At 37.0% G+C, this 10,000-nt stretch overlaps 1 protein-coding gene across 2 annotated transcripts in view; it reads right to left on the bottom strand.

The window, feature by feature from the left end:
- LOC127072942 (homeobox protein orthopedia-like) overlaps window positions 1-8,440 on the bottom strand; it is a 31,269-nt gene extending 22,829 nt beyond the window's left edge. The window contains exons 1-3 of one of the 2 annotated variants that reach the window (XM_051013832.1): window positions 7,981-8,440; window positions 2,272-2,409; window positions 1,020-1,201 (exon numbers count right to left, since the gene is read on the bottom strand). In XM_051013832.1, the coding sequence (XP_050869789.1) occupies window positions 1,020-1,201; window positions 2,272-2,409; window positions 7,981-8,419 (759 nt within the window). In that variant the 5' untranslated portion in view covers window positions 8,420-8,440. The remainder of the gene's footprint in view (window positions 1-1,019; window positions 1,202-2,271; window positions 2,410-7,980) is intronic. The other variant, XM_051013833.1, reaches the window with a different exon arrangement.
- Between the last annotated feature and the right edge of the window lie 1,560 nt (window positions 8,441-10,000).

The raw sequence follows: 10,000 nt of genomic DNA, 5'->3' as shown, positions 1-10,000 counted from the left end.
TGTCCGTAAAGTTTTGCGGTTGTCGTCGTGGCGAAACCCACCAAAATTCAAGACCCCACGTAGAGTTTTGGGGGTGGGCTTAGCTACTAGGTACCTACTCCCAAGTTTCACTTTAATCCGAAAAGCCACGATAGGCCGGAACAATTGATTCCAAAACTGCGTTGCGGTAGCCATAGTATGGCATCGTTGGCACGCGTCTCTCATGATTTCTATTAGAATTCTTCGAATAATTTCTCTGATTCAAACAAAATCGTTCAAACAAAATCAAAATCTACATTCCTACGTTAATTTTCTTTCCTTCTTTTCCTTTTCCCTTTCTTCCTTCCTGTTTCTCTTTCTATTTTTTTTCTGTTTTTTTTTTTTTTTTTTTGTTTTAAATTCTACTTTTAATCGAATATGAATTGTGAACGTAGTCGTCGTCGTTGTCGTCATCGTCTCATCGTCATGGTCGATATCATCGAGAAATTATTTTTTCATAATTCGAATGGATATCCATTTTCCCCGACATGGCGTGCAGGGAAAACTCGTATGAAAAAAAAAAGAAGAAAAAAAGATTAAAAACCTACAACGAGCTCTCTTGTTTAACGCGTGATAAATATTACGTTAACAACTTGATAGGATACGGAATTATTCTAACTGATAGAGGATTGCGTTCAGTTAACCAGAAATTTGTCTACCTCGATACACATAAATCCAGTTGGTTCCACGTGTTCATGGCGCGCGTTCACATTATATAAATTGCTAATGAAATGCATATCGTATTTTAACCAACTAAAGCTCGGGTGGGAATGGAGGTGGGGGGTGGAGGAGACCGAGGTCGAGGCCGAGGTCGAAGAGGGGTAGGAGGGTTGACCGGCAAAAAAAAATAAAGGAAAAAATAACGCCAGAGCGGAGTACCACACCTAAACCATTCGGAAAAATGAAAACAAAAAGAAAAAAAGAACGACAAAATAGAAAAAAAAAGGAAACAAAAAGAAAATACATCGTTTAAGGGATATACCTAACTCGTTTCAGCTCACCTGGACGCGACTCTCGGTAAGGCCGATTTTACCAGCGATCTCTTCGCGACGGAAGATGTCCGGATAATGCGTCGTCGAAAAACACTTTTCGAGTTCATTAATTTGTCCCGGTGTAAAACGCGTCCGATGGCGTTTTTGCTTAACTGGTTTTTCGTCTCCTTGTCCAATCGCCGTTGCGCTTCCTGTAAATTACAAATACGTAGATAGATAGATAGATAGATAGATAGATGAATGAATGGATAGATAGAGGATAGATAGATAGATAGATAGATAGATATATACAGAGTGTACCAATAAAAACTCTCCACCAAAATTATTACGAAACCAAGTGATTCTTTTGTCGATTAACGCCAGTACAGATCAATCTTATTTTCGTCGAGGTGTTTTTTTCCGTTTCTCGAAAAAAATCACTAGATTTCGTAATAATCGCAATGGACATTTTTCGTTGGGACGCTATATATAAATACGTACACACACACACACACACACACACATATATATCACAAAGGTATATCTTTTTCATTCCATTGATATACGGAATCGTTGGTTCGAAATGTGACTTTATTTTCTTTTTCTTTTTTTTTTTTTTTCAAATGATTTCGAAGAAAACGTTAGATTCTCCTTTACCCTATTTTCTATTCTGACGTCGATACGTCACACATAGCGCTATTACTTCTTAGAAATATCTCTCTACTAGCCTCTCTACTAGGTAGTGCGTTTCTTTATCTACCAAAGACAGGAGTTACGTCATCCTTGAAAACACGCTCGTATCATACGCTTCGTAGATCGCGAGAAGTCACTGAAGGAACTCACTTTTTAGTTATATATGTATGTTCATACCTTGCATACATTCGTATACATATATATATATATATATATATATATATATATATACACATACGAATTTATTCCTAACTAACAACGAGAGAGAAATAAATTAGTATACGTATCTTATAGAACCTGTTCGAATTAAAATCTTGTCGCATTTTTCGTTTAAAAAAAATTTTGTTCCTTTTCTTTTTTTCTTTCCCATCGATTCTCATCAATTACGAATCACATTATTCATCATTCTCTCTCGTTTTAACGTCAGAAGAAAATGGAAGGTAAGACGTGACTTTTTTTTATCGTTGAATCTCACTTTCATTTACAATCCCAACGAATAACGATATCTCTTTATCTTGTTGATTCTCTCTCTCTCTCTCTCTCTCTCTCTCTCTCTCTCTCTCTCTTTCTCTATCTCTTTCTCTCTCACCTGCGCCAGGCATAGTCATGATTAATTCCTGATGTAGCAGTCCACCACCAGCAGACAGTCCGCTGCCCAAGTTTACTCTTAATACCCCGTCCAACTTCTCGTGACGTTTTAAATCTTGAGTATGAAGGTCCTTCGTTCCTGCGAACGAAAAAAGGGAAAAGAAAAAAAATCTTCTTCGTTGGTATCATCGTGTTTGTGCCCTTACATATATACATACATACATACACATTTACATACATATTATATATACATATATACATTTATACATATATATATATGTAAATATATATATGTATATATAATATATAATATATACACACACATATATATGTATATATACATATATAAAATATATATACAAACATATATATATATATAACGTGTGTACACACACATACACATACATATTTCTTTCTTTTTATCTCTCTTTCTCTTTCTTTCTTTCTGACTTTTTCCTCTCTTCCCTTCTGTCTTTTTCGTCTTCTGCTCTATGTAGTTTAAATTTGTATAGGAGCAGAAGCCGGCCGACTGGTGGCGAGGGGCACACGGGCCACTTAGCAGGAAAGTGTGAGAATCGTCACCGGCCTCCGTCTTCTAAGACGCGTACCAAACCTTTACGGAGGGCCATGCACGTACACACACACACACACACACACGCACACACACACATATATTCATACACCCACGCAATATACGCACATGCAGATATATCCACACGAATACACATATATAGATATATACATATAGAAACGTACAGAATATTCATCTATCTACACACGTGTTGCTAAAGAAACGCACGCCCACGCGAGCGGAAAGCCGGTAGGAACGTATTGTAGTAACCGATTCGAACTTCGCCAATACTAAGTTAAACGAATTGAACTGAACGGAGTTAAGGGTCACCTTAAGTATCACTACTTATTCGCGATAAACTCGTCGAAAATCTTCCCTTCAAATTTATCCGAAGAATTTTATCCGAAGAATTAAATCGAGGATTATCATTTTTTATCTCCTTTGTTTATTTGTTCATTCTTTCGTTTGCTTCTTCTTTCTTTTTTTCTTTCGCATACTACTAAAATACGATAGAGTATGAAACGAATGATTTCATACGAATCTATTGATATATCATATCGAATATTTTCTTCTTCATTATTCTTCTTATTAATCGTTCTTGGTACTTAATAGTCGTGATTTGAAAAAAAAAAAAAATAATAAAAAATAAATCAGTCGTACTCTAAGATCCTTTTCAAGATAATTTCTATCCCTCTTTTTTCTTTTTATTTTTTCCTCCGATCGTTTCCATTCCCTTTTATTTTCATTTCCAAAATTAAAATCAATTAAAAGGAAACTTTGATTGAATGAGAATACGTTTTAGGTCGCGTAGCGAATCGCCCGAACTATTGCCTAACTCTACTCTCTAAAGTCTCTTGAAAGACTTTTGAAGGTCTTACATGTAGTATGTACCCATCTAAGCGTTAGTTTACGCGCTCGAGTTTTCTTGCCTAGTTGTGAGAGAAGTGAATTTTCTTTTCTTTTTTTTTTTCACTCCTTTCCTTTCTTTTTTCTCTCTCTCTCTCTCTCTCTCTCTCTCTTGTTCACTTCGTCGAGTAACTTCTTTCTCTTCTTCTTTTCTTTCTTTTTCTTCTTCTTCTACTTTACTTTTCTCCTCGCAACATACTGCGCCCAATCACCACCATCACCGTCACCACCCCCTCCCTCTCTCCCCCACCACCACCACCACCATCTTCGTTAAGTCAAGAAAAGATACGAAAGTAAAAATGAGACGCGTAGTTTTTCTCGAAAACTAGCGACGTCGGTAAAGGATAGTAAAATTAATTTTGCAAACGTATCCAGGGAGTACTTATCTTCGTTTCGCACATACACACACACATATATACACACCTACACACACAAATATACACGGACACAGAGAAAACTCTGAAAAGAGTGGCGAACGTTGTTACGCGAGACGCGAACGTAAACAGCCAAAGTACTTTATCGTGTTCTCTATTTTATTGCAACGAAAGGTGATCGAATTTCTTGTTCTCTTTCTTTCTTTCTTTCTCTCTCTCTCTCTCTCTCTATCTTTCTCTCTTTTCCTTTTTTAAAGAAGAAGAAAAAGAAGAAGAAGAAGTTTCAAAACGTAAGACGTCAAATGTTTAGAAACAATCAAAATTGTATTTTATTCCTTTGAGATTTTCCAAACGATTTATGGTTGTCTTAGAAAAATAAAAAGAAAAATGGAAACAGAGAAAGAAAAAACAAAGATAAAGAAAGGAAAGGAAAGGAAACGGACAAATACATCGAAATATCAGAAGGACCACCGGGTAGAAAAGAAGTTCTACTGAATGAAATTGTATTTTCGGCATGAATGAAAAACTTTACGAGCGGGTCCTTATTTCTCTTTTATTTTTATGAGCCCATTTTATTGGGTATCCCGACGTTTATTAGAGTACGTTTTCGACGTACGAAAAAATTCGATGGAAATTCCCTCTGATCCTTCTAATGTCGATGATCGATCTAACAATATCATTAATTGTATTCAACCAATTTTTTTTTATTTATATTTGAAGTTAACAGACAAATAGGTCCTACTGAAAATCGTACAAATCTGAATTATCGATTATCCAGAATTTTTTCTAGTTTGTTTCTAATATTCTCTTCATTACATTAGTCCTTTCTCTCTATCTATCTATCTATCTATTTTTTTCTATGAATTCAAATCTATCAAAAGAAAATTTTCCACTTGGAGCGGTTAGAGAGTAGAAAAAATACTGATAATGGTATCCACGTTGATCGGCGTTTTTATATTTTGTCGATTGACAGGCGGCAGCTTCAAAGTGACTGAATAATAAATTCATAAATCAAATTATTCCCGGTGAATATTATGACGGACGTATTTATTCAGTTGTCAGAGCCGCGCATGCACTTTCATGGTGCCACGAGATACACCGTTGACATTTAATCCATTCGAAAGAAAAAAAAAAAGGAGAGAAAGAAAGAAAAAATACAGAGATAGATAGATAGATAGAGAGAGAGAGAGAGAGAGAGAGAGAGAGAGAGAGAGAGAGAAGTATCGAAAGAGTTACATCTCTGTCGAATCGTCCTTTTAAAATCAAGCTCGCAGGATCGAATGATGATGCACAATAACGACGCATCGACGTGTCCGAAAGGAAATTTACACGCGACACGCATTATAATCGAATCTATCTATACATATAATATAATATATACATAGATAAACGCAAATGATATTCTTCGATAATGAGAGATTAATTATTTTATATTGCATTCGGTTAAATTCGATTTATATCGAGCTACTCGAATAAATTATTACGAGTCAACATGCGACATTTAAGAGAATTCCTGAAGTACAACGCGCAAATCAAAACGCGGCTCGACGAAATTGGTTATAAACAAATCTAAATAAATCTAAATAAATAAACAAATGCATAAATGAATATTATAAATAAATAAATTTATTAATTTATTATTATATTATATAATCGTGATGTAACGAAGTATATCAATTCTTTACATATCGATTGAGATCTCTCTGTGTCGTTATTATCAAAGACTTATTTTGAAAAATTATACGATTATTCGAAGCTTATTTTAGTCGGCTCAAAGCCTAACACTTTCCTTGCAGTTTGCACCACCGACAACATCCTAACTCTCTAAATCGTTCCTTAACTTCTCGCCTAATGTAATCAGTGTTGAGGTAATTAAGGTCATCAAACTCGAGAAGCGCTTTCCTTGGGCGAGGTGGAAGGCCGTCGTCGGGACCACGTGTTGCGGCCACGAGGATTTCCTTCTCTCTCTCTCTCTCTCTCTCTCTCTCTCTCGCAAATCCCGTTCCTTCCCTCCAACATTTTTTTTTCTTTCTTTTTTTCCTGCCTTTCCTTTTTTCTTTTATTCTTTTTTCTTTTTTTTTCTACACCGCGCAAACTTTCCCTTCTAATTTCTTCATTGCCGTTCGTTTCAGTCAAATCGCAATCAACGCCAAGTTTCGAACCTAAAGATATTTGCTTTTTTTATCTACTTTCTTTTCGATGAAAATACTTATTTCTGCTAAAACTTTTTGCAAACGAATAATTGCGTGATCGATATTCGTTTATAATCGAACGTACGTATTGGCAAATTTTGATTCAATTCTTGTCAGAGATCCTTTTACGTGTTAATAGTTTATATCGCCATTTGTTTAAGATCGTCTTTTAAGGAAAGAAAAAAATTGATTTCGAATTCGAGAGATATCTGAGAAAGTTTAGAAATAAGATTTCTTGAAATTATCTACTAGGATTAATAGTCAAGACTTGGAGGCTTTGTTCGAGATTCTTCATGAAAATATTGTGATCGTGTCTGATGGATCATGGACGATTCAAAAATAGTAGATATAAAAATCGAATATTCATTGAATGTAAATTTCAACAGAAATTGATCTTTGGCTGGTTGCAGTTCGAATTTCAATCGTTTTTAATTATTAATAATGAAAATATTTATAGAAGATAGAACGTATTACTTTCATCCGACGGCTGACAGAGAGCCGAGGAACGGGACGTTTTCACGATTTTTCTTTCTTTCCAACTTTTCCCTTTTTCGACTTAGAGGAAAGAGGAAATACAGAGACTATTTGATTCGATTCGGCAGGAATAACTATAAATTCCGACAGCGACATTACCGATAATCGATAGTACCAACACATCTGAAATCGGATCGCTTTGTCGTTTAGGTATTTATGCATCTTCGCAAATTCCGAGATTCTCGTTCATGACGTTAGCAATATCGATCCTAAGTCAGAAAAATTTAAAAGCTTTCTGAACTTTACACACACACAGACACACACACACACACACACACAGATACACAAAATATTCGATATAAAACAAAGCCGACTCGTTTATTTTCGATAGATAGATAGATACATACGAAAGAAAGATTAACAATGTTTAAATAAAAAAAGGACAAAATCAATTATTAATCTATTCTTCCACGTGGATCGTTTGTTTAACTACATCGAATCGGTACGATCATTGTTAACCAACACTATTCAATCAATAGATAATCTAATCACGAACTTATAAATCACACAAACAATCCAACTTTCTCGTTAATCTCTTATTAAAATTTCGACGATTAAAATATGCCTACCGTTTTAGATTTTATAAACACGAATCATTCACAACTAACACACATCAATCTCGTTTGAACAAAGACTGACCTCACAGGCACATTTATCCGCACATTTAATCCAAATATATCTCACATTATGACGTGTCATGGTTGTTTCGTAGTTAACACTCCTCAAACAAAGAAAGTTTCACGATGAACGACATTTTTATATCGAATAGAAGAACATTTTTGTTCTTTCTCGTTTCTTTCTTAATTCTATTATTTCATTCGTCACGAGTCAAGTTAAAAGTCTTTTCGACGACACCTAATAACGATAATAACGATGAAGTAAAAAAGAAATGATCAATATAAATCCTTTACTCGATCGATCTCTTCAAACATAACATACAAATCTAAAATACGATAAAAAAAAAAAAAAAGAAAAGAAGAAGGAGAGAAGAAAAAAGAAAGAAATATACCTTCTTCTAAGAAACATACTACTTACTTAGAAATTCGTCATCGACGATTCGACATTATTTATCCATAGAGAGAATTTTAAACGGATCAAGATTTAGGATGATCAAGCTGATGATTCTTACTTACCGGGAATACCGTGTACGGAACCGCCGGGCGTGATATTGTTTAGCATGCCGCACCCGGGGAGCGTGGCTCCAACACAGTACGCGGAACCAGAAATCCACGCGTCTATCGCGTGCACCGTGCCCTTTCTTGAGGGACTTTTATTACCGAAAAACAGTTCGTCGATTTTCGTCGTCGAAATAAATAAATCGGTTATATCGCGTTTCGTCCTCGTTTTCGTCCTTGTCTTTGTCGTCGTCGTCGTCGTCGTCGTCGTTTTTGTCGTCGTCGTCGTCGTCGTCGTCGCCGTCGTCGTCGTCGTCGTCGTCGTCGTCGTCGTCGTTGTCGTCGTCGTAGTCGTAGTCGTTGTAGTCGTCTTATTCCAAATAATACGTTCAGGGCTCGGCCGAGGAGGAACGGCCCGTGCCTCAGCAAGGCAAACAGCGGACTGCCTGGCTGCCATATCCAAACTCCCCCACCCTCTCTTCGATCGTAGCTAGCGACTCGTCCGTCCTCCTCGCTCATCCATACCAACCCAAACCCCCCTCTCTACCCCCCACCACTCTTTCTTTGCTTTGGGGGCGTGATATTAAATCGTCCCTATCCTTCGACACTCAGGACCGTATCTAGAAACTTCTCCGACGTTACCTTACCCATATACGGAATATATACCTTTTATCTATACGCTTATACTCCTTCGTACTTCATTACGATAGAATGTTATCTAAATCGACGAGGATATCGACATCGATCCTAGAAAACAAATTCTTATTCTCTATCTTTCATTATAGATTTTAAACGATGGCTGATCGATTAATCTCTTTTATAATTATCGTTTACTCGTAATCTTCGTTACATCGATTTCGATATTATAAAAGTAAGAAAAAGAAAAAATATGTATATGCATACATACATACATAAATACACTTGTAAGATATTTAAATGGTATCTTTACTAGAAGCTAGTAATATTACGAAAGTGCGAGAGGAAAAGTTAATGATAGAAAAGAGGAAGATGAAGAAGAATAATAAGAATCGGAAAAAAATAAGAATAAACATAAAAATAGAAAAGAAAGTGTAGGAAAAAAAAAAGAAAGAGGGGAGAAGGAAGAAAAATACGAAGTAGGAAACGTACGAAGAAAAAACAAAAATCCAAAAAGAAAAAAAGAAAAGAAGAAGAAGAAGAAGAAGAAGAAGAAAGAAGAAAGAAAAAGAGGGGCGAAAGAAAAGGAGGACCCGAGAAAAAAAAAAGAAATCAAAAAAGATAGATAGATAGGTAGATAGGTAGGTAGATAGGTAGGTAGTCCAAGAAAATATCGGTTCACGTCGGGTCGGTTGGCAGAGAGTTTTCGTGGTATCGCGGGGCTACGTTGGTTGGCAGGCGGTCGCGCAGGTCCGTCCATATCCAGGGGGTAAACTCTCTATTCAGGTTACAGTGCTCCTACTTGGTATCTTTGTTTTGCGGTAGGCGGCAACCGCCAGGGACGGTAGCTCCAATGAGCGAGTAGCCCGCCCTCTGAATGCCCCACTAGCTTTCGCTACCCGGAGATTTATTGAAATTTTATTTTTATGGCCGGCGAGCACGGCGAACCGTGTGCGGATGGTGGAGGTGGGAGGATGAGGAGATGATGCCAGTGGATAAGGGGTACCGAGGGGTTAGGAGAGCTTGAATAGACGACGAAGGAGAGAGGAGAGAGAAATTCCTTCTTCTCGCTCGTTCCTCCTCCTCCTCCTCCTCCTCCTCTCATCCCTCTCCTCCATCTCTTTCTCCTCCGCCTCTTTAACCTCCTCTTTCTCTTCTCTCTCTCTCTCTCTCTCTCTCTCTCTCTCTGTCTGTCTCTCTGTCTCTTTCTGTCTTTATCTTTCTCTCTTTCTCTCTCATTCGTGCTATCAACGTACGCCGTGCTGCCTCTACCCTCCCTAGTCGCTCGCTTTATTCGCCTACGTCCTTTTAATTCAATAGCTACCCTTTTTTATATAACGTGCCGTCCGTCGAGCAAAAACGGAAGTCGCGTTTCTAACGGCGACATAGAAACGAGGATAGA

Source organism: Vespula vulgaris, chromosome 2, assembly GCF_905475345.1.
Source record: "Vespula vulgaris chromosome 2, iyVesVulg1.1, whole genome shotgun sequence".
NCBI lineage: Eukaryota > Metazoa > Arthropoda > Insecta > Hymenoptera > Vespidae > Vespula > Vespula vulgaris.
The sequence above is the reverse complement of the archived record's forward strand: the minus strand, read 5'-3'. Positions and strand labels throughout refer to the sequence as shown.